Source organism: Suricata suricatta, chromosome 3 (genome assembly GCF_006229205.1).
Source record: "Suricata suricatta isolate VVHF042 chromosome 3, meerkat_22Aug2017_6uvM2_HiC, whole genome shotgun sequence".
In the NCBI taxonomy this organism is placed as follows: Eukaryota; Metazoa; Chordata; class Mammalia; order Carnivora; family Herpestidae; genus Suricata; species Suricata suricatta.
In genome coordinates, this window is record NC_043702.1 from 132,647,454 (window position 1) to 132,672,321 (window position 24,868).

At 49.3% G+C, this 24,868-nt stretch overlaps 1 protein-coding gene across 1 annotated transcript in view; it reads left to right on the plus strand.

The window, feature by feature from the left end:
* The window catches only part of NMNAT2 (nicotinamide nucleotide adenylyltransferase 2), a 147,236-nt gene that overhangs the window by 115,476 nt on the left and 6,892 nt on the right, over positions 1-24,868 (plus strand). The window contains exons 4-10 of the mRNA XM_029935229.1: positions 537-615; positions 3,650-3,776; positions 5,178-5,258; positions 6,455-6,499; positions 10,904-10,980; positions 24,328-24,429; positions 24,578-24,645. Coding sequence (XP_029791089.1) covers positions 537-615; positions 3,650-3,776; positions 5,178-5,258; positions 6,455-6,499; positions 10,904-10,980; positions 24,328-24,429; positions 24,578-24,645 — 579 coding nt within the window. The remainder of the gene's footprint in view (positions 1-536; positions 616-3,649; positions 3,777-5,177; positions 5,259-6,454; positions 6,500-10,903; positions 10,981-24,327; positions 24,430-24,577; positions 24,646-24,868) is intronic.

Here is a 24,868-nt window from a genome sequence, read left to right on the forward strand (position 1 = left end):
CTGTACAAGAGGGGGAACCGGAGTGCCCGTCTGTGCCTCTCCGTCCGATTGGTACACCCCCCTCCATGCCCGCAAGGCCCCCACCTGAACGGGAAGGCAGACAGGTCGATTCCCCAACTCAGGTATCTGCAGCTGCCACTCGATGAGGGCTTGGCTTTGAATCCTGATCACAATCCTAGAAGGCCCAGAGGAGACTTTCCAACTTGTGGGTGAGCACAAGAGACTCTTTATAGATAAAACTTGCTGGGTCCTTCCAAAAACCCCACAAGAGAGTTACCGTAGTTATTTTACAGGTGGGGAAATTGAGCACCAAAAGACCACATAGCTTTCCCAAAGCCCCCATACCCCTCTGGTTTTACAGAGGGGGAAGCTGAGGCATAGGAAGGTGTTCCAAGCCCACGTTTGTTCCAGTTTGAGACCTAAGAATAAGGTGTGAGCTGCTCTGCTAAGCACCCTGAGCTAGTCTCTGGAAGGAACTACTAAGGAAAGAGTGTTGAGAACGGAAACCCAGGGAGACCTCTTTCCGGTCGTGTCAGGGTGGACCCGTGGGAGTGCTATCAGGACACCTGGCAAACGACCTGCAGTGTGTTGGAACATCATCGGGACCTCATGAAGGTGAGCCGGGCTGCGGCAGAGGGGTGGGTGGCCTCCAGAAGCCCGGGGGGGGGGGGGTGCCCGGGCCAGGGTGCTGCTGCTGGCCTACTGACCTGGTTCAGTTTCCTGCTTCCCCGCCATCTGGGTGGGAAACCAGGCCCCGAGCAGCAGGAAAGAGGGCAGCAAATTCAGAACCGAAGCAGCACCAGAGCCTGCCCTCACCCCTATCTTGCTTCTCCTGCTCAGTGTGACTTGGGGTGGTTTCCATCTTCCGACAGCAAATCCAAGTTGGGATTAAGGAAACCCCAGTGGGAAGACTTCAAGGCAGACAGTGTCCTGACCCGTGTTATAGTAGTGGATAAAAAGGAAACACAGAGACGTGAGCCAACCTATCTGAGGACACACAGCTGCTGCCCAGTGACTTGTGCCAAGGTTATAGTGACTGAAGAGCCAGTTGCCAGGTTAGAACGAGTCCCACACCAGCCAGCAGCACTGGCCAGAATATGCAGAAAGCACCTTTCCCAGATCAATACCGGCCTACTGATGGATGAAGAGCAGCGCCATCTGGAAGAGGAGGCCCACCCGACTGACCAAGATGCAATGGATCCTGCTCACCTCTGCTGGCACAGTGGCTGCCATGCTCTCCCCAGCCCCAAACAGCAGTCCAGGTGGCATTGTTCTGACCCAAGGAGCACCTCCAACCCACCTGTGTTTTCTGCCAGTGGGGGCCAGAACCGTCTCCTTGGGGAGCCGTCAGCAACCCCCCATGGCCTCACACTCTACCAATCATGCCACTGTCCTTTGTTACAATGGCAGTGGAGTTTAGGGCTCCCGACCAGCCAGGGAGTCAGGAGTCAGAGGAGGAGGGAAAGGGTCCAGCTGACTGTTGCTCCATCTTGGAATTGAAGAAAACCCATGTTCTCTTCCTTCTGTGTTCAGAACCCTTCACACACATATCCCGAGTCCTTTCCCGTCCCCTTGAAAGGACTCTGAGACAGGGTGGTCCTGATTCACTCCTCTGTGCAGGTCTCAACAACTGCAGGAAGAAAAGACATCCTGTCTTATTATATGAGGGTGTATCAGTCAGGATAGGCTAAGACATGCTGTGGTAACAAACATTCTTAAAAGCTTGGCAGCTTCACATACATTTATTTCTCACATTACATGGCAGCCTGGCAAGGGGAGGGGCAGCTGTGGGGCTGTGCTCCTTCTAATCATACAAGAGCCTCAGGCTCCATGATGGAAAGGAGGAATCAGGGACCCAGCAGACATGCCTGAGACCTGGCTCTACCAGCCAGGAAGCCTGGCTGCTATTTTGCTGTCTAAATGCCTGGGCTTCCCAAACCCTCCCTTTGTTACTCACGCCCAGAAGCGGGAGTCTGGGCCAGAGAAGCTCGGCCAGGGGTCCCAGCTGTTGCCGAGACAGGCACAGGCCAGCCGGAACGGAAGCCCCTGCCTTGGAGTCGGAGTGGATGACCCCCCATCTCTCAGGCTGAAGCATCAGGCCTCGTTCCGGTTGGAGAGACTGCCCCAGGGCTCACTTCACAGGTGACGCAAGGCTGTGCTTGGAAAGGTTTCTGAGGACCCGAGAGCCCATGGAGGGCTGATGAGGGCAGCACGGGGCATGTGGCCAGTCCTTCTCTTCGCTGCCTAGAACAAGCCCATCGGGCCTAACGGTGCAGTGCAGCAGGAGGAAGAAATTCTTCAGCTACAGACCAGTTATTAAATGAGAATGTGGCCTTTTCTCTTCTGGAGGTGAAATCGTACTAAAAAGGAGGCAGGCTGCCCCTTCCACTCCACCAGCCACCCCTGGGCAGAGAATCCTACAAAGCAGGATGGGGACACCCAGCTGTCCGGCCTCAGCTGGCTCCCAGATGTGACTGGATGCTGTGACCTCCTGTCAGGAACATGACAGAAGGGACAGGTCACCCCACAAAACAAATGTCTGTCCTTCTGGGGCTCGGAAGGACCCTGTGCTGCCCTGCTTGTGTGGAAGGGGTCCCTTCTGGGGGTCACAGGAGCCCTGGGGCCTAGGGGCTCTCTGGCCTCAGGACTCTAATCCAGAGTGATGGGCGGGGGTGGGGTGGGGGGTGGGGGGTGGGGTGGGGGGTGGGATGCTGGCTTTCAGGGAAGGGACCTTGAGTCAGCAATGACCCTTGTGAAGCTAAACAGATTGAAAACCCATCCTTTGTTTCTCTGCTGCCCAGTGGCAGGCCCTCCCACCCACAGCAGGGAAGGGGGGTTGCTTCTGGGTCAGCTGTGAAAAATGCTGCCTTATCAGCTCTCTGCTTTCTGCCGCCCCCAAGGGAAGCAGCGGGCCAGATAACACAGGACAATGGATAATACACACAGAATTTCCGTTTGGCTCTGGAATGTGTATTCACACTGGCAGGCAAGGCGAGAGTGCCCAGAGCCCCACCCCCTCTTCCTGCAACACAAACACAGCCTGCTCAGCCTGGCACCGCTCGCTGGCTCGGCCCCCTCACTGGCATCTCCAGCCTGGAGAGGCGGCAGGTGGTGGTAGTGCCTGGGTTCACATGACCTTTCCCAAGCTCACACAGCTCGTGTGCAGACATGACTTCATTTGGGCCCCGTGAAGCAGGCAGGGGGAGCAGGTACGTTACCCAGAAGGTCACAACATTGGAAATACTCGATGGGCAAATGCTTTGCACATGCTCACGTGTGTTAATCCTCCCACAATCCTGAAAGGCAGCTATGTGGCCTGTCCTCTTGAACTGAGGTTCAAGAGAAGTTAACCCTCCAAGGCCGCGTAGCCAGAGGGGGCAGAGGTCAGACCTGAACCAGTGTCTGCGACAGCACATCCCATGCTTTTGCAACACTGAGCCATCCTACCTCCTGCCAGCCTAGAGCAGCTGAGTGATGCGGCTGGGTCTAGAAACTGCCCCCCCCCCCCCCGCCACCGTGGTCTCCCTCAGCCCCGAGAGGCCTCCCCATTACAGATGAGCAGATGAGCATTGGGATATCAATGGGAAGTGCTGCTTTTCATAAGGAACGTGGCTAATGACACTGACCTTGCACCTCTCCCTTTTTCCAGCGGGTGACTGGCTGCATCCTCTCCAACGTCAACACACCCTCCATGACGCCTGTGATCGGACAGCCCCAAAATGAGACCCCTCAGCCCATTTACCAGAACAGCAATGTGTCCACCAAGCCCACTGCAGGTAGGGGAATATGGAGGTGGAGCCACGGTTCCCAAACTCTAGAATCACCTGCAGGGCTTGCTGAAGTCCAGATTGCTAGGCCCTTCCCCAGAAGTTGATTTAGTGGGTGGGAGAGGGGTAGGAGAATTTGCATTTTTAACAAGGTGATAGGATCCCCTGGTCCTTAAAATAGAACATCAGATAGAAATAGTTACAATGAGAGAGAGACCGAGGGAGGGAGACAGGGTTGGTGGTGTGCATTTCCCCCCCTGCATTTAAATATAATTGCCTTAACTGGGAATTAAAGATACAATAGGCAGTATTTTTCTCTGCCTCTTCCAAGGGGGTGGATGACCTTGCCCAAGGTCACACAGCGAGGAGGTAGCAGGACTAGGAGTCTAACCCAGGCATCTGTGTTCAGAGTCCCACACTCTTAGCTACGGCTTCAGGGGCAGAGAGCAAGGGCTTCAACATTTACTCAACACCTATTATTGTAGGCCTGTAGAGCCTTCAGTGCTTTCCACAGATTCTCATTCAATGCAGTAATTCTGTGATATAGATATTATGTTCCCATTCACCAAGAGAAAGCTGAGATTCAGAGAGGGTGAGTGATTCGCCAAAGGTCACACAGCTCAAATGTAAAAGAGCCAGAATTCATATTCAGGACTATCTGATCCCTAGGTCTATGTTTTTTTTTCTAATATATACATATGTATTTACCAGACCAGTTGTAAGAAACAGATCCTGATATTACTTTTCAAGCCTAGAGACCATATGCTGTTAGGTTATTAGTCTGTTATAAACAGGGTAGCCGCAAAGAGCCAGAATTTCATAGATCTCATGTGGGGGCTCAGAAAAATTTTCTGGATTACAGCCCAGCGAGATCATCCAAAACCAGATCCCTCTCAGCCAGAGTGGGATGTCTGATTATTATAAAGTCTATCTTCATGGGAAGGAATGAAGGCCAAGGTTCATATTAAACAATTAAAAAAGCCAAGAGCCTCTATGCCTTTTAAATGCAGACTATGATCCAACTTATGCAAGCAGAGCTGCAGAATATATTTGTTAATGGAGGAAAGAAATAATATACCAATATGTTAGTGATGGTCATCTCCAGGGGTGGGCAGTGGGGGTTCTTTTTTATTTTCCTCATCTATATCTTCCAACTTTTCAATGTGGAATAATAAACATGAGTAGAAAATAGATTCCAGTCTATGTTTTGAAATACCTTTGCCTTGGACTGCGAATGAGAAGAATGTTTGCTGTCATATTTCTGTTCTTTGTCTCCACCCTCCTGCCTCCCACTGCCCAACCCCTGCCCCTCCAGTGCAGCCCTGCTGTTTAAGTTGCCCAAGCGCTGGGCTGTAAGTTGTGAGTGGTTCTCTCTCTCTCTGTCCCTGTCTGTCTTGCTCTCTCCCATAGCCAAGATCTTGGGGAAGGTGGGAGAAAGCCTAAGCCGGATCTGCTGTGTCCGCCCACCAGTGGAGCGCTTCACCTTTGTGGGTAAGGGAGCAAGAACCTTCTTTCCTGGTCCTGTCTCTTCTGGGTCCCCTCCCTTTGTTCATTTAGCAAACACCTCCCAGCATCTGCCATGGCATGACCATTTATAAAGCAGTGATGGAGGAGAAAAAACTGTGGTAAACAGGAATGTTCCCAGGCCTGCCGTGCCAAGCAGTTAGGGGAAGCCCACGGGTGTGACCCACCTGACCTCGGGCTGCAGGGAGACCTCAGCAGTCATATATTCATTTCCCGTCTCCCACACATGAGGCCACATGCCGAGGAGCTTTCAGGGGCCTGGAATCCCCCCTCAGGCCTTCCCAGCTCTCACAGTGCCTGCGCTCCTGCTGATAGGCTACGAACACACATGCTCTTTCTTTAGTTTTCTGTTTCTGGCTGTTCCCTCAAGGACTCAGCAGGGATGAGAGAATATCCGGTCTGTGGGGCTCTCTCAGGGTCCCCCAGTTCAACTCTGCAGAAGAGCTGAAGGCCCAGACCTCATTCCTTTGACTCTTTGGGGCTGATTTTTGCCACTCCCGAGATTTCCATTTTCTGGCATCTTGAAAAGGAACTAAGAGGGATGGCAGAGGAGGAAAGGAGACAGGGGACCAAGGTGGCACCTCTGTTGTTCAGTGCACACCAGGAACGCCCATGCATTGCATGCTTAAGACCACAGGTCAAAGTCTCTGTCTTTCTCATCTTCCACGGGCGTTTGCTGTATCTGCCACGTGACAAATCTCAACATGCGCAGATTTGCTTGTTCTTTGAACCAGGTAACCGCTAAAGGAGAGAGGGCCACCTCCTTGTGACTCTGAAAGCTGTCTCTCTGGGTTTAGAGGACATTGCTTTTGTGGACGGCCTCCCTAAAATACAGAAAGAAACAGAAGGCGCTCAGCATGAGCATGTGTGTTCATCATTGGCTTTGCCCAGAGAAGCTAATTCTTAAAGTCCCAGGGACGTGAATTCCTGCCCTGGACTGTGAGGGGATGCCCCCTCTCCATATTAGGCAAGGCTTCTCTCCACTCCCTGTACTCAGATGCCCTCCTGTGCAGGGAGGCAAGGGCCCCCCACCCCCACCTCCACCCCTATCCCCCCTACTCCATCCTCCCCTCATGCTCCTGAGGAGGCCCCTAGGCGAATCGTGTGTTGGCTAGCTTTAAGTCTGCTCCCAAATGCTTCTCCATTCCTTCTTTCGTCCCTAGACGAGAATGCCAACCTGGGCACGGTGATGCGGTACGAGGAGATTGGTAAGTGTGGCTGGAAAAGTGGGAACACTGAGGGCCTCCTGCCTCCACCAGGGGCAGAGCGGGGGAGGGGAGAGGCTGGAAGCCCTGGGGTTCTGTTGCAGTAGGGTCTACTCTCCAAATGACTGTTCCACGCCAGGTCATGCTCTTAGTGATCTCCCATCTGACCAGTTCCCAGGAGGGAGGGCTGGACGGGGTGGCAGCTTTTCCCTTCAGAGCCTCCTCTCCCTCATCCAAACCATGTGGACGTTAATCTTCAGTGCCAGCCAGAGAGACTGGTCTTCGGCCCGTGGCATTGCAGGAGACAGAAGAGCTCCCCTGTCTGCCTTATCTTCTTTATTTTGCGAGTCTGGGGGACAAGCAGGAGAGGGGGCTGAGCGCCACCTCCACAACCGCCCCACAGTCACGGGCGGAAGTTAAGGCATCTGCTGTCTGTGGGAGGGCGTGCGTGGGCCCAAGGCCAGAGCAGGCGGGCGGTGTCTACACAGAGCTGTCAGATGGGAAGGAACGGTCCCATCCGTGGGAAGGGGAGGAGTCCTGCGTAACCCTGGGGAGGAACCCAGAAAACTGAATTCTTTACAAGGTTCCAGAGTGGGCGAGAGACACAAGTGTGTGAGGCTGAGGCAAGAACAGACAGATGCTGGGATGGAGCTGGTGTCGGCACAGTACAGGTGACAGGGAGGATCAGTGACAGCTGGGATGCTTGCTGCTCTAGTATAAGGGGCAGCCTGGTGCCCAGCAGATGTGCTCGACCTTAAATTCCAGCTGTGAAGATACTCCAGGCCATGCCTTCCCGGTGGTCCTCCGTCTAGGGCTGGGGGTCAGGTGTTCCTGCCGTGACCCTGGGAGCCCAGGTCTGTGCCTGGAGCCTCAGGTTCTCTTCCCACAGGCCCAGCAGAGGTGACATTTCCAGGGGCCTCTTGGGGTCACACTCTCTGATCTGGAGAGCAGCGGCGTACCTGAGTTATCTCCTACTGTTCTGTTAGAGCCATTTCTAAGAGTTTCAGGAATTTGGCAAACTGGTTGTTAAATGCAGCCAATACTAAAAATTAAATTATATTAGGTAGGGAATAAATTGTATTAACAATAAAGATAGCGGCTACTCAAACCTCCTCCCTTCTGAATTATTTTCTGTATTTTAATGGACTTTACTTATCAGCACTTCACTGTCTCAAGGCCACAGAAGTCCCAAACACCCCCGACGGCAAGGATGAGAGCAAAGACTTGCACTCTTGCCTCCTGCATTTCCACACTTGGCCAGCCACTACCTTCCCAGGAAGCTGCCTTTTCTTTTTTTAATGTTTACGTATTTTTGAGAAAGAGATTATGAGTGGGGAAAGGGCAGAGAGAGAGAGAGAGAGAGAGAGAGAGGGAGAGCGAGAGAGAGAGAGAGAGAGGGAGACACAGAATCTGAAGCAGGCTCCAGGCTGTGAGCCGTCAGCACAGAGCCTGATGCAGGGCTCGAACTCACAAATTGTGAGATCATGACCTGAGCCAACATTTGATGCTTAACTGACTGAGCCACCCAGGTTCCCCCTGGGGAAGCTTTCTGGAGCTGCCAAGCTCAGAGCAATCTTTAGACTTTTAACTGCATTCAGTGTAGGTTTCTCTGGTTCCTTGTTCCAGAAAGAACTGATAGTGGCAAGTTTCAGCCGTGACTTGTCGCTTTCCCAGCACCCAGGGCGGTGTGCTAGGCCACACCCGCCAGGAGCTCCCAAAGCTGCAGAAGAGGCAGTGCGGAGGGGTGTTTGCACAGTGCGCTGCGTGGCGAGCCCCCTCAAGCTCCTTACCTCACTGTAGCCTTGTGGGGGGGGGGGAGGGGGCTAGCCTCACCCCCATCTTCCTCTTTCCAAGGAAGAAAAGCTGGGTGGTCGCAGCTGTCAGGATAGATCATGGCCTGGTGTCATACAGGTGGCAGTTGCCTCAGTGTGCAGGGAGCTGGAAAGCACCCCAGGGCCTGGGCTTCACATAGCCAGGATTCCTGGGAAGGGATGGTGGCCCTACAGTGCTGATCCTGCCTCCTGGCTCTGGATCCCTGGAGGAGGGGTGAGCTAAAGAGGAAGGTGGAGCAGAGAGGAGGTTGGGGGAGGCTGCCCTGCCTCCAGACTGCTGTTACCAGAGGCCCTGTGGCTCATGAGTCCCCTTTCTGAAATCCCCTTGCACCTCATGAGAAAGAAACCACTTTCTCTTAGCTCAGGTAGCACATAGGGCTTCATTTCCATGTACTGCTCCTGGGAGCTGCCCCAGACCAACAGCTTTGTGGGCTGGAAACGCTTGGGTTCCTCTCACACAGTAAACCAGGAGAAATCGCTGCTGCCCCCCTGCGGCCATGTGTGGGACCCCAAGCTCCACTAGGGCCTCTGGTTTGTGACAAACACATCTATTCTGGTCCTGCAAGAAAAGGTGGAGGCCCCACTCTTTAACTGTCTGTACTTTGGCTTAAAAAAAAAAAAATCCAACATTATACTCAAGTGGGAAATTGAGTTCCTGGCTTGGGAATAGAAAAGAGATTCATTTTCGTGGCTGTCAGGCAGGCCTTCTCAACTAAGGACCATGGACATTTGGAAACAAACGGTTGTGTTGTGTGGGCTGCCATGTGCACTGTAGGATGTTCGATGGCATTTCTGCCCTCTGAACACCAGGTCCCAGGAGCACATCCCTCTCCCCCACCTTGGCCACCAAAAATGTCTCCAGGCATTGCCAAGTTCAGGTGACAAAACTCCCCCCCCCCCATTGAGAACCACAGACATGGAAAAAGCCAAGAGCCAGCACTTCCTCTAGACAATGCCACCTAACTGAAATTTTAGGCAATCAGCATTAGAGAGCCTTAGCTTCTTTCTCTTCCGACAGAGGACTGACCTGGAACTCCGAGGTTCCAAGTGGGAGATGGGGAACAGTAGGATCCCAGGAATGAGTCCAGTCTGGTCTTTCTCAGCCTTGCGAAAGCTGGTTCCTCTCAGCAGACAGGGAGCTGGGTCAGAAATCCCATGGCATAACACGGAAGGAGGGAGACGCCTGTGACTGAGACAAGCACTTTCTCCGGGACCCCCATGCTGCAAAAGCAAAGGCCGTAATTGTCAGCACAGCCACCCCAGTCTGCCCAGAAGGCTCTTAGCAGCTTGCCTGCATGGCCTCTGTGATCAGCTTGTCTACTCTTCGCTTACTCAGTACATTCTGAGCACCTACTGTGTGCAGGTCATTCTGGCAGGCCCCGGGGACAGAAGATAATTTAAGGTCCCTGCACATAAGCGGATGATTGTGTTACAGGTTGGCTTGGAGAAGAGGAAAGGAGAGGCTGTAGGAATATTTAGGAGTTAAGACCCCAGTGCTCCCTAGGGCTCCCTGAGGACAGGCTGTGGGGTGGAACAATGAGAATCTGGCACAGTCATCAGCTCAGCAGCCTTCCTTTTTTGTACCATCTGGAGACTCTTGCAACAGGGACAAGTTCGCCTTCTGAAAGTCCTGGTCAGGTGCCCTAGCGGACTGCTGGGTCTAAGGCAGGCAGACCTACCAGGTGTCTCTCAGCCTCAGGGTCCAGGGAGGCAGTGGTTTCTGGAAGGCTCAGAGCGGGGCTCTCATGGTTTCAGACAAGGTCTCCACAGCCATGGCCTCTTGCTGGAGGGCCCAGGATGCCTAGGAATGAAACGCTCCACACCGAGGCCCCCCCCCGGGCAGAGGTCTCTCCCTCCCTCAGTGGTTCTGAGAACCTCAGGATTCTTTTCTCCCCATTGCTCAGGGTTAATAAGTCAGTCGGTTTGCTGCCTGTGTTGGTGAGCCCTTGCTGGGATGCTTTAGGAGGGAAGGCAAACAAGAAAGATAAGCCGGAAATGCACCTGGGACGGGGGCAGGGATGGGCTGAGGCTTCGCTTCTCAACCCCTTGCTGAGGACGGTGGCCCTGTAAAGAGAGGACATCTGATTCATTCAGCTACTGCATGGGTATACTCAGTGCCCCCTCAGACTCCCCATCATGTCAGCATTTGTGAGGAAAGACAAACCCTGCTTAATGCCCAGCAGCAGAGAAGCCAACCTCTGTTGACACTTGAGTCCAATATGGAGCAAAAGAGAGAGCCCCTTCGACCTTAAATAAGGCGTATGGCTGGTTCTGTCCCTGTTAGGATGACCGGCCATCCTGGTTTTACCCAGAAAGACCCGCGTCTCCAGAAACCCCTCAGTGTCAGGCAAACCGAGACCCTGATGGGCAATTCCTCCCCCAGGGGACAAGAGTGGCCTGTAAATGAGCCCCGGGGGAGTGGCAGGCAAAGGCTTCTGCACTGCACACCCCGTGGTGCCAGGGAGCCTGGAAGAGCCGGGTGTTGGAGCCCCAGGAATCGAGGACGCCTGGATTTCTCAGTGGAAAGGCTGGGAGTCTCCACTTACTCTTTGCAAACTTTGTTCCCCCTCCTCAGAGCTGCGGATCTTGCTGCTGTGTGGCAGTGACCTGCTGGAGTCCTTCTGCATCCCGGGGCTCTGGAATGAGGCAGATGTGAGTAGCAATGCTAGGGCAGCACCACGCACAGCTGCCATGGGAAGAATGGGGAGGGTGCACTGGGTTTCAGCCTCTGGTCTTCCCTCCTCTCTACCACCCCCCCAATCCCACCTGAGTGTCCCATCTCCTCTGAGCTTCCAGCGGGACCACCCATTCACACCACTATGGGAGAAAATTCTCACCTATCCCAAGCTTTATCTCTGACTGTATTCTTACACTCACTCCTCGGCATGCTTGCCCCTTAAAGCCCCTGGGAAGAAAGCCATCCGAGTCATAGAACACCTTCTCCAAGTAGTTCTTGGAGTGTGTGTGTGTATGTGTGTGTGTGTGTGTGTGTGTGTGTGTGTGTGTGTGTGTGTGTGTGTGGCAGAGGCAGTAGGTGGCGGAAGAAGGGATTTTTAAAAAGCCTTTATCCCTTTGAGATTGTAGTGTGTTTTGTTTTCCTTTGATTCCTTTTGAAGGAGTAGTAAATACCACCCTAGAAATCCCTCAACAAGAGAAAAGGGGTCAGGAGGGGAGGTGTGAATGGCAAAAGGTCAGTAGGATCCTTCTGGCAATTGACTGGGGACAGAGGGAAACAGGAAGTTAAACTTGTACTACTCAGAAGCTGAATCGACTTCTTTTGTTGCCAGATCTGATGGTGATGGCTGTAAACCAGCTAATTCATAAGTTACTCACCCTTCATATGTACATTCATTCTTGCTTTTCCATTAATTCATTCACTGGATAGCCTGAGCTATTGCTAGCTCTCAATCCCAGAGCCCTTTGCAAGCTGGATTCTCAAGGCAGTAATTCCAGACCTGGTGACTTCTTTATTAACTTGTTGCATGACCCATGCAAGGCACTCAACTCTCAGGGCATCAGTTTTATTGAGATAGAATTGATATGTAACATGGTATTAGTTTAAGATGTACAACTCACTGATCTGAGATATGCGTATATTGCAAAATATTATTAAAGTTTAGTTAACATCACATAGTACAACTTGATTGTATTTCTTAAATCTGTAAATCTGTAGAATGTTATCTATCACATTCTAACATTTTTAAAAAATATGCAATACAGTCCCTACCCTCAAGCATTAGATGGCAAGACATACCTATGAATTTTAATCCTGGACAGACATATAGATCTTTGGAGAAAGAGGGAACATTTAAGACTAGACTCGAGATTCCAGTTTTATTCCAACACAGCTCATGACAAAAATCTATTTTGAGCCTCAGTTTTCCCCATCTCTAAAATGGGTGTAATAACAGTGCCTACCTCATAGGATTTGGGGAAAATTAAATGAGATGGTGTACCTAAAGTGCCTAGCCTAGTGCCTGACACACAGCTACATGCAAGGAACATTTATAAGCAAATTGACCTAAACAGCCTCATAGACATACACACAGATATTCCAGGAAAGTGCTGTGGGAGGAATGGGAGAGGAAGGAGAGTTTCCCAGAGGTGAATTACACTGTGTGGGCCTTTCATCTCCACCCCTGGACCATTTCTTGGAGGTGAGATTCTAAACCTCATTCAGTTCTGGATTAAGTGGCTTAATTAACTTTAACTTTCCTCTCTACTTCACAAGGTGCTGCGAAAGTAAACAGTCATGTGGCCCAAGCTGTGTACAAGATCTTGGCAGAGCTCTTTCAAGAATCTAGGCACATCTGGGCAGCTGCAGGGGGGTGCATCCCTTAGGGAGGCCTGGACGGCCCTGGAGGGTGAACTCAGCAGCGGTGGGCAGACTGAAGCACTGCTTACCTGAGCAGGCAATCTGTGGGGCCCCCTCTCAGGGGCAGTCCTGGGCTTTGTGGAGCCTGAAACTTATAGCATTCGGGGCCCTGGAACTGCAGCCAGTCCCTCTCTGCTCCTCCCAATTAGATCATGGATTTTAGGTCCTCTGTCTTCTCTCCAAAATGGCTGCTCTGGTGGTCATCAATCTGACATTTGAAAACCAAGAGAAGGAACCCCAAGTCTCTTCCTCTTCCCACTGGGCCCTGCTGCTACAAGGACAGGTTTTTTAAGACCCCCCCCCCAAAAAAAAAGAGAGAGAGAGAGAGAGAGAAGCCAACAGCTGTTGATTTACTGGGAATGTGACAGTGAAGGTGGAGCAAGACCCTCACTTATTCAACTGTGTCCCCCGCTTGGTTACTCTGAAGGCCCAGAGGAGCCAGTCTGGCTACTCCCTGAGGGCACAACAAGGGGGCCAGCAGGAGCCCACATCTTTGCTGTCCTGGAGGGTAAGAGTTCTAGTCCACAGCACAGGAAGCAGAGATCTGGGTGCTCAAAGCTCCCTTCAGAGGTTTTCTGGAGCCTAGGGCTCTACCTCCCCATCCTCACTCAGCCAAGTCTGTCCCCTAATTTAACCTACAGCCAATCCATGGGGTTTTTAGATTCATGGCACCTGAGGGAGAGGCAAAAAAAAAAAAAAAAAATCAGGGACCTGTTTCCTTACATAAAGAGTGTGAATCTCAACCCACAAAAGAGGTGTGCTAGAAACATCACCTTTGATTTATTTAAATCAAATTAATTCAAGTCCAAATCTATTCCACAGGGTTGGTGGGAAGTTAGTCTCAGTTATTATATTACTGATTAGCAGAATCTGAAAGGCTTCTGTGGGACGTGAACATGAACATTAGTTCATCATCCAGACATTGTCCCTGTCTGGACCTTTGTGGTCACTTGAAGGCAGTGGCATTCTGCAGGGCTCATGGCTAAGTCTGAAGTCCAGCACTGGGTCCCATGTACCAATGATGATCAGGCCCCATTTTCCTGTGAGGTTCTGCCCCTAGGAGGCAGCAGGGAGGAGGGAGTGGCCCTCACAGATCCCTAGCTTCTTCCTAGAAGTAGGGGTGTGATGGACAGGAAACAGCAAAACCTCTTCTTTCTATCCTAAAGATATCTTTCCTATTTTCCCTCCTCCTTGGGATACCTGAGAAATCTCTTTAGTGAGTTTAAATCCACTGACTGCAAAACATTGTTTTCTGCTCTGCAAATTAGAGAGCAGGGTCTGGTAAAGGTCTGGTTCTCCACTAGAAATAGGGTTGGGCTGGGCAGAGGGGGATGTAGGGAGCACAAAACTAGTGGGTAACTCAGTGGATTATTCCACAGGCCTTCTTTGAGGATGGTTGGATCTCAGGGCCTAGAAAAGGAAGGTCTTACTTTCAGGATGGGGCACAGGGTGAATTCCACTTACTCTACTAGAAAGTTCTGCCATCTGGAGTTTGCCCGGAAGGACTCTATTTCAGGGTGTTCGGTTCTTAACCACGAGATTTCCCAGCTGTGAGGTGTACAAGACCTACTTCCATCCCAGGTGTCATTCACTCATTCATTCCAGCCTTATCAGAACATATTGTTCTTCACTGCTTGGTATCCCAAGTGATCCTTGTTGGCCACAGACCTCTGTTTAGTGACCATGAACCCGAATCCCCGAATCTGTCCATGACTGGGACAGGAGGTGGAGAGGAGAGCCAATCTTCTTGGGAAGGACCTAAATCCTGGCTCCGTACCTAAGCCTCCCTTATCCTTCAGATGCCTCAGGATTCTGAGGGCAGGAGAGAAGCCACTAGTTCAGACAGGTCTAGGGAGAAAGAGGAGTCTCTCCACCCTTCTGTAAAGAAAGCTCAAAGGGGGCTGTGGGATAGCTTGGTCTTCAGCCAGGCTGGGAAGAGGCTAATTTATCCTGCAGCAGGACTGCTAAGGCATCCCCCAGCCTGGCCACAATTTCTACTCTCCTCTCTGCTGAATCCATCTAGTTCTTTCAATTGGGATTCTGGAACCAGTGTTCTCCACCCAGAAATCTAATCACACAGCTAAAGGAACTACCCCACCTCCTAACACTTCTCTTGGGCATTTCTTACTAGGCACAAAGATCCATTAGCCCACAGTGAATTCTGACCTCCTCTGACCAATGACACACCCTGCCCCTTACATTCCTGGGGGAGAAAATTCCATACATATTCATCAAGCTTCTCTCCAAGGAATACAAAAGAGCTGCTTATGCGGCCAGGCAGTTGGCTTTTTCATTCTTGGCTCCTGAGAAAATTCAAGATCAAGGCTCCTGAGCCAGCCTTGGGGATCAGCACCCAGGCCCCATAGCCCCCTAGCCCAGCCCAGCCCTGGGTTTTTATTACAGAGCTCGTCTGCCCTTAGGTGACCTTATCTTTGCTGGGCCACATCCAGGCACCAGCACCAAAGCAGGTATCCAAGCATGGACCAGGATCTGTGGGAAGTCAAGGCCAAAGGATAGAGGGTCAGCCATGGGCACATTTGTGAACCAGGAAACTTTCACTCCCCTCCTCCAAATTAAACTCATTGTCTAGGGCTCTTACGCTGTCAGCTTCTTTGACCATCAGATTATGATTGAAGACAGTCTGGCAAATTAATTCCAATTCAAGCATTCTTTCCTTCAATCAATCTTTTGGCTAATACTTCCTGAATGCCCAGCACGAATGTAAGCATGTTATTTGTCTCTAAGGCACTTGCAGTCTAAAAATATTATTAGTTTGATATTACATGAAATAAAATTGTACAAAATTTAGAAGAGTTTCTGAACCTTGTAAGCACTCAATAGATGTTGGCTATGATTCATCTATTGGTTTTAAAATATTCATTGAATACCTACACCAAGTGCCAGACATTGTTCGGGCTGAATGAGCAGAGAAAACAAAATAGACAAAGTTCCCCACTGTGTGCACTTTTCTAGTGAGGGAGATAGACAATAAATGCTTTGACTGTTTTTCATGGATTAGCTCAGTCAACCCTTAGCACACTCCTGTGAAGGGGAATCTGTATTCACGTGTACAGATGTGGATGCCAGGGCTCACATGGATTGTGACTTTTCCAAGACCACATAGCAGAGCCCAACTTCACACAAGTCAGCAGATCCCTAATCCATAAAAGACAGACAATGAGAAGAATTATGTGTATAATTCATGGCAGGCTGCAAAAGGGGAACACTTGGGCTGGGTTTTGATAGGCAGGATTGGGTTAAGTGGATGGAAAGAGAAGGACTCTCTGGGTTCAGAGAAGGCTGAAAAAGATCTAAGGGTGGGAACAGAAGCTTCTGGGGAGATGGTCCTGGATGGTTGAAATAGAAGGTTTATCTTGGTTTTTATTTGAAAAGTTTGACTTTTCAGCAAACAGGCAAAGTCATGAAGTTCAACGATTAAATGTATTAGCTGCTTTTGAATGTTATTTGCATTTTCAATGAGTAAGGGTTAATAATTAACCCAAAGCAATGAAAATCTACAGGTGGAACAGTATGCACCAGAGGTAGGCTGATGAGGAAATTGTTTTTTCTTTTTCTTTCTTTTTACTTATTCTACAGGCTGGCTCTGATTGGCTGTATCCTACATTTTTCCAGCCAACCAGCCATGGGCTAACTGCTTCCTACATTCACCAGCTATGGGAAAACAACCAAAGAAAATAAACAGAGGAAGAGCCTGGGGCACTAGCCACTCCAGAAGAAATCCCAGGGCTCCAGGACTCAGAGAGCAAAGACAAACATTTGGTCTTTCAGGCTCAGATGGTTTTTATCAGACAGTCCAGCCCCAGCCAGGAAGCCCGATGGACACTTCCATCCCAGGGGATTAGGCCTCCACACTGCTAAAAACCAACGTTGAATTTAGAGGCTCTAGGGAAGGAGGCTGAACTCCTACCATGGGAGATTCTGGTTCTCATGTGAAAGATAGTGCCGGTTTGGAGTTCAAGCTTTTGGCTTGAGTCTGGAATCTCTTGCCTTCCCACACCCCCAGTCAAATTGGAAAATGGGGGTGGGGATAATTTCCTCTGGGAAACCCCTCTGAAGGATCATTCATTTATTTGCCCTTCAGAGAACCATTGTGTAAATGCCTTCCCACTTTCTCAACTCTGATCATGCTAACCTCTGCCCTGATTTCCCTCTGTAGAGGAAGAGAGGCCAGAACAAAGGTGGAGGATTCTTTACTGAAATGGGAGGGGCATATTTCAGAAGCTCCTAACCAATTATGTGGCTTCTCCTGAACATCTCCTTGCATCTTTTGCAATCTTTTGCATCTTCCAGTTGGAAGTATACAAAATTATATACTCCAGGGGGCATACTAGAGTAATGAATGGAGAATAGCCGGTGATAAACCTGGAGGAAAAATAAGATAGGATATATTTTCAAACCAAAGAAGTTTCAAATAGCTAAAATGTGAGTGTTAGAAAATGGATCCGGAAGAGGTTGAGTGTGGCAGAAAGAGCCTTTAAAGTAGGCCAGAGGGGGTTCAAATCCATGAGTGTCCCATGTCTATCCCTGAACATCCTCGTCTGGAGAAGAAACACGAGGGGCCCAAGTCACCCTTGTGCTGTATCTGGAGAAGAGAGCACTGTTTGGGGGAGACGGTCAGGATTCTGAACCCTGTTTTCAGGATGATCCTCCAGGGGATCTAACCAGCTAGGCTAGCCTGGGTAAATCCATGTAAATCAGATCCTATTGTCAATGGAAGTTACACCTTCTGTTTAAAACACTCTGATGGCTTCTGGTTGCTATTGGAATGAAATCCCATCTTTGATCTGGTCCTTGTTTGCTTTTCCTACTTCTCTGTGCCTCAGTCCTACTGTTTATTTTTGAATAGTTTTTCCTACCTCAGGGCCACTAGCTGTGTCCTGAGACTACTCTTACCCCAGGTGTCTCTCAGGCTGGCCCCTTCTTGTCATTTTGGTTTCAGCTTGAAGATGTTTTTGTTTTACATTCAGTATTGTACTTAATTCCCCCTCGTGTTTTCTTATTTTTGTTTATGGTCTCTCCCTACTAGAAGGTAAGGCCTATGAGTGCCCTACACTTGCCTGTCTTATCTGGCAACGCCAGGATAGTGCCCCATTCACCATATACACTCAATAAAAGTTTGTTGAATGAAAGAATGAAAGGGTACCTGCGTATGGCTTGGTTGGAGTTTAACTTGTAAGATAGTTTAAGTTCACCATGCGATGTGGCCCCAACTTTTACTTACCCAGAAGACATTAAGCAGTAGAAAATATTAGCCACTCAATAGTAACCTGCCCTTGTCTTTCATGGCAAGAGATACAGTTGAAATAATCAATCATTTGTTTAATGCCTACTGCTAGATAGTGACTAATCCAGGAGATGAAGCCATATCTGTCTTGTTCAACCGTCTGTCACTGGTGCCCAGGAACGTACTTGGCTAAGAACACAGGGCACCCCCAACTCAAAGCATTCCCCAAATCCAACAGTGCAGATCTTGAAATTCAGCCTCCTGGATAAGTCCACATTCCTTCTGGGAGATCTGCCGCCTGGGTCCTCATGAGTGTTCTCTTTCCCAAGGCCAAGTTGCTTCCTGCCTCAACATGTCTCATATCCTTCCTTCGGATTCCCCCATTTGGGGAAGCAGAGTCTGCCCCCTCCCACTTCCTCTCCCCATCCCACCCCTGCCTCCCCTGGGGAGCCTTTGACCAGAGGATGAAAAGATATAATGAAAAAGCTGTGCCCAAGAGCAGGAAGTTGAAACAGGATGAATGTCACAGACCCCACCTCACACATGACAGCCCAGAGCTACACTGAGGGGGCTGCTGTATGCCGGGGGTATGGAGGAGAAGATTGTACCCTGATCCTGCTAACTGTGCTGTGGCAGTATGGGATCACATTGGTCACCATTGGGAAAGGGACTTACCCACCAAGACAGCTCTGCTGCCCTGGCTACTCACCCACAGCCTCACCCCCAAGGCAAGACCTGCAGAGAACTCTTCATGAACACGCAGGAGTTCCCATCATGCTCAAATGCCAGCTCCGTTCCAGAGGCCTGAGCACACTGGTGCAGCCTCCTTGGGCAGAGAGAGCCTGAGCAAACTCTGTCTGCAGGGGTCAGATGTGTGCTCCGACCACCCTCACTTTCCAGGGCACAGTGACATCCTCATTTTTGCTGGAATCCTCAGCAGGCTTGTCTCACGAGTCTCTCATTTTGACCTCCTCCCAAACCAAGCCAGAGAATTAGCAGCTTAGGCAACTGTCAATGTGATTTAAAGCAACAATTTCCCGAAGGTTGGTGCACATCAGAAGGATTAGGGAGCTTTGGCAAAGAGAGAGGCTGCAGCCCATCCTAGACATGTTGTATCAAAATCCCCGGGGTAAGGTCTGGGGGATCTGCTTTTGTTGTGAGTTTTAAAGTTCCCCAGGTGATTCTACTCACCAATCAGATCAAGTCTGGGAACCTGCAAAAGCAAGCTGACCCTTACTTATCATAGGACCAAAGAATCTAGCTTTCGTGTAACTTCTTTGGGCCTCCCAGAGCTCCCATTAGGTAGCATGGGCTCCTTGCCAGATTCCTAAGACAGGGTGACTTTATCGGCTAATGCCTCAGAGAAGGTTGCCAGACAAGACTCTGCAGGAATCCATTTATTCAACAGCATCTGTTAAGCATGTTTGAGGTGCCAGGTTCTTTTCCTTTGGGACTGGGAGGTCTAAAACACACAAAATTCCCTGTCCTCATTGAGGCTACCTTTATAGGAGAGAGAGAAAGCAACAAAAATAGGGTTAGACAAAAAATATATATCTAAGGTGTTAGATGGACACAAAGGCTAAGGAGGGGTGTGAAATCTAGGGAGGTGTAGGGACTGTGCAGGTGTTAGTACCATGTGGGCCTGTGTACATAGCATGGTCTTGAAACCGCATGGTCTCATTTAGAAGGTGATATTTCAGTGAAGAGTTTTGAGTCAAGGAGCAGCATGATCTATTTTAATACTTTTGGTCTGGCTGTTGGGAATAGACTGAAAAAGGCAAGGGAAAAACAAGGAGACCAGAGCAATCCAAGTGAGATGCAATGGGGATGAATTTGTTTTCTGTTGCTGCAGGTTAGTGGCTTAAAATCCACACACACTTATGTTCTTACCCTTCTGGAAGCCAGAGGTCCAAATAGGTTTCACTGAGCCACAACCAAATTGTTGATAAGGCCACATCCCCTCCAGAAGCTCCAGGGGAGAGAATCAGTGTCCTTGCCTTCTTTGGCTTCTTGAGCTACGTTGATTGCCTTCTTTGGCTCATGACCCCTTCTTTCCATCCTCAAGGCCAACAGTGGAGCATCTTGAATCTCCCTCTGTTCTCTCTTTATATCATCTCCCATCTTAAATTTCCCTCTCCGTCCCTCTTGTAAGGACACTTGTTATTGCATTAGCACTCACCTAAGTTATGTAGGACAATTTCAAGATCCTTAGCTTCATCACATCTGCATATATGTTGCTTTATAAGAGAACATTCACAGGTTCCAGAGATTAGGATCTCATTATCTTTTGGAGCCATACCACAGGAGGTATGGACCAGTATATACTTGATGGAAATGGTGAAAAGTGAGCAGATTCTTGGAATTGTTTTGAAGGTGGAATCAATTGGGTTCCCTTTTAGGAATGTGGGATGTGAGAGAAAGAGGAATCAAGGGAAATGCCAAGGCTTTGGTTTGAGTAGTTGTGAGAAGAGAGTTTCTATTTACTGAAATGAAGAAACTATAGGAAGTGCATTTTGGGACGATGAGGATTGATTAATTCACTGATTGATGTCAGAGGGTTTAGGGGCCCATGGACATTTTAGATTAGAGATGCCCATTTAACAGGCATATTGAAAGGGGTGCTGGATATAGGAGTTTGAAGGCCAGGAGAGAAGCCTGTGCTAGAGGTATTAATTTGGGAGCCTTCAGTCTTTAAAGTGGTGAAACTAAGAGAAATCAGTAAGAGTGGGAGTGTAGATAGTAAAAGAGAGAGACAGGTCCAAAGACTGAGGCCTGGGGGGACTTCAATGGGCCAAGGTATGGGACATGAAAAAGAATCAGCACAGGGAGACCTAGAACTGCAGCTGCTTGAGGTGGGAGGAAACCGGGAGAGGGTGGCCGCCTGGTGTCCTGGAGAGAGGGGCCAGGTGAAGACAGGAGACAGGGATTGGGGCTAGTGTGGGAAGGACAGCTAAGTCCCCACACAAGGTGGATACCTAAGGGACTGAGGGCACACCTCACCAACTCCAGCAGGTGACACCCCTGCTGCCCCCAAATTCATACCGACACAAACACCCTCTAGACCCAGTGCCCTAGGGTCTGGCCAAAGGGGCAGAAAAGATCTGCAGTCTCTGACCCAAACCCCTGCAGATATGCAGCTTGGGTGTGGTTAAGCTGTGTGTCTTGTCCTGTAGACCCTGTCTCCCTTGCCCCATCTGTGACTCCCAGGGGACAGGTCTGTCACCCGTTTCTGGAAGAATACATCTCAGGCAGCAAGGTCTCCGTCGGCTTGCCACTCACTGAGCCACCTGGCACTGTTACTGATTGAGTGCTCAGATCATTAGTTCCTGATTGGGAAGCTGCAGCCGTACAAATGTCACACACCGGGTGACCCCCTGCGAGGCCTGACTCCACTCTGAACCACCATATTCATGCTTTCAGTGAGAATGCTCTCTTCGAACAGCCCTGTTCTTTTGTGCGTCATTTATGTTCCAAGTTTTCAAGATCAAATTGAAGGTATTATGCCCTGTACGCTAGGTATCTTGAAACACCTGCATAGCCAGGCAGTAGGAAGGTCCATGTACAGCAGCTTGGATGGATTCCCTCTTCTCTCCCCCCTTTCCTTTCCTCTCCTGTCCTCTCGTCTTCTCCCTTCTCTTTTCTCTTTCTCTATGCTACCACTTCCCTTAGACTTTTTTTTTAAATGTTTACTTATTTTTAGAGAGAGACAGTGCATGAGCAGGGGAGGGGCAGAGAGAGAGGAAGACACAGAATCTGAAGCAGGCTGCAGGCTCTGAGCTGTCAGCACAGAGCCTGATGTGGGGTTGAACCCATAAAGCAAGATCAAGAGCAAGATCATGACCTGAACCAAAGTTGGACGCTAAACTGATTTGAGCCACCCAGGTGCCCCTCCCCTGGAGTTTTTAAATAGAACTCAGACCCACACCCCTCCCTCCACGCCATCTCAAGCTGGTTGCGTATTGGAATCACCTGAGGAAGTAAAAACACTATTGAGGTCTGGCTCCCATTCCCAGAGATCCTGATTTAACTGATCTTGGGTGTGAGCTGGGCTTCAAGAATGTTAAAAGCTCTTCAGGTGATTCAAATGTGCACCATGTTTGAAAACCAGTGCCTTGGGTTACCTTCCGAGTAGTAATCCCAGGGCAATATTCTAAAGCTGTGGAGGAGGAGCTGGGTCTACTCCCACCTCCTTGCCCAGCCTCCCCCTAACATTCCTGGTTTATAGGACCACCACTTGGTGCCAGTTTGCCCAATCTGAACACTACCAATAGATGCAGCATGCTGTATAATGCTCTGTTATCTTCCAAATGGCATGGCCCACTGGGGGCTCTGATGCTCTGTATGTGGCTTCTAGCTTCTCTGCACAGCCTCCCTTCCAGGCTACCTTCCACCAGCTTTTTACCTCAGCAACATTAGAGTTCCAGCTGTGACTCTAGCTCCAGTTGTAAGCAACGGGAGAAGTAGGGTAAAAGTGGATGAAATACTGAAGGACATGTGTGCACGTGCACGAGTGTGCACGTGCATATGCAACCATAATGAATGAATTGGACTTAAAAGTGCAATTCTGCTCCTTTTAGAAATTGTCTGATAGAGAAGTGGTCGCAGTGCTCCATAATGTCTGTTTCTGTGACACTTATTAGGAGGGAAAACCCGGGTCCCTTTTCACTAGAGCAGGTCTAGCGCAATGAGCTGCACTGCTTAGAAGCAACCTGCCTCCCGCTCCCTTCTTTCCCCATCTGGGATCCTTAATTGGCAATATCTAAACAGTAAGATGCCCGGGCTAGACCCAAGTCTATCAAGTGCCATAACTTTCAGGCTTTTTAAAAATAAAGATTGGCACAAGTCTCTAGAAAGCAACTTTTAATATATCTTATACGCTTGAAATATGTTCATGAAATGTTCATATGTTCATATATATCAGTTTTTATCTTTTCATCTAATTATTTTACTTCTTATCCTAAGGAAATAGAGAAGTGGAGAAAGATTTATATGTTAAGACCTTCAAAACAATGTTATATATACTTGCAAAAAATGAGAAGTAACTGTACACATTTTATAATGCCAGAGTGGTTTAATATGTCGTGTATAACATTACAGACAACAAAGTATACAGACTGTTAAAACTTAATATCTTCAGATAATTTTTGACAATGTGAAAAAATGCTCAAAATATAATGCTAAATGAAAAATACAGGAAAATGGGGTGCCTGGGTGGCTCAGTTGGTTAAGCGTCTTGCTAACTCAGAGCCTGGAGCCTGCTTCGGATTCTGTGTTTGCCTCTCTCTCTGACCCTCTCCTGCTCATACTGTCTCTCTCTGACTCTCAAAAATAAATAAAAAACATAAAAAAAAGAAAATTACAGGAAAATGATTAATTTTTTCAGTATAATCCAGTTGTAGATATACACACTTATTTGTAGAGAAGGAAACACTGGACAGAAATACACTATGTTAAGAATATCTTTTTCTTTAAAAAAATTTTTTTTAATGTTTATTTAGTTTTGAGAGAGACAGAGCAAGAGTGGCAGAGGGACAGAGAGAGGGAGACACAGAATCAGAAGCAGGTTTCAGGTTCTGACCTGTCAGCACAGAGCCCGACACAGGGCTCAAATTTACGAACCATGAGATCATGACCTGAGCTAAAGTCAATGCTCAACTGACTGAGCCTCCCAGGCGCCCAAAGAGTAGTTATATTAATTGTGTGATTGTGACTGATTTTCCCCCTGAATTTCCCAAGCTTGTACTGTGTCTGTAACCAGAAAAAAAAACCTTTTTTTAAATGAAAAGGATTCATTTCTCATTATGGCAGCAAGCGTTTATCAGAGGTTGATCTCAGAAGTGACCCCATAATAATCTTCCCATCACTGCCTGTGGGCACACAGGCATTCCAAGCCCATCATGCTCTTCACCACCCATAAGCCCCCAGCAGCTTTGGCATGGGTGAGCCAGGGAGCATTCGACCCTTCTCAGTAGTCTGGCTGGGAGTTGGGGTACACTTGCTGGGCAGCGGGACCTGTGTGGCCTGTGAGGGTGTCTACCATGTACGGACTATGTGTCATTCCTATTACTCTTCAGCATAATGAACTCAACAGGAGCCTCAGGAATTGGAGCGGTCTTGCCCAGACATGCAGGAGTGCATTTATTCATTCAGTCTAGAGGGATTTACTCAGCATCTTCTGTGTGCCAGGCAAAGTTCCCACTCCTTCCACGAACACTGTTACATGTTGTTACTTGAAGGAACTGACTGGTAGGGTTGAGGAGGCAAGCTTAGGACTAAAGCTGGTGTTTCCCCCATGGAAGATCATTCCACCTGCTAGGTAGTTCCTTAGTAGGGGTTGGACTCATGGTCTCACCAAAGGATGCTTTCTCTGTTTTTTCAGATGGAGGTGATTGTGGGGGACTTTGGGATTGTGGTGGTGCCCCGGGATGCAGCTGACACAGACCGGATCATGAATCACTCCTCAATACTCCGCAAATACAAAGTGAGCCTTCATTTCCCAGCTGCTAGAGCTCTGTGGCATGTTCCTTCTCTGAGGCCTGAGCAGGGGGGATGGGGAGCTGGAGGAATGGGGGCACTCAAGGAGTTTAGTGTAAGGGGCTGGCAACCCGCTTTCTCTGCTCTATCCCCAGAACAACATCATGGTGGTAAAGGATGACATCAACCATCCTATGTCTGTTGTCAGCTCAACCAAGAGCAGGTACGTTTGACAAACAGCCAGAGGGACCTTGGTCAAATGGCTTACCAGTTTTATAGAACTTTCCTCAGTTCAAGCTGACCCTTACATTCACTGACACCTGCTGCCTGGTATTAGTCTTCTTCAGGGACTTCATTTATTTGTCCCCAGTCATTTACTTAAAACGTTTTTTTTTAACGTTTATTCATTTTTGAGAGACAGAGAGAGAGAGAGAGAGAGACAGAGT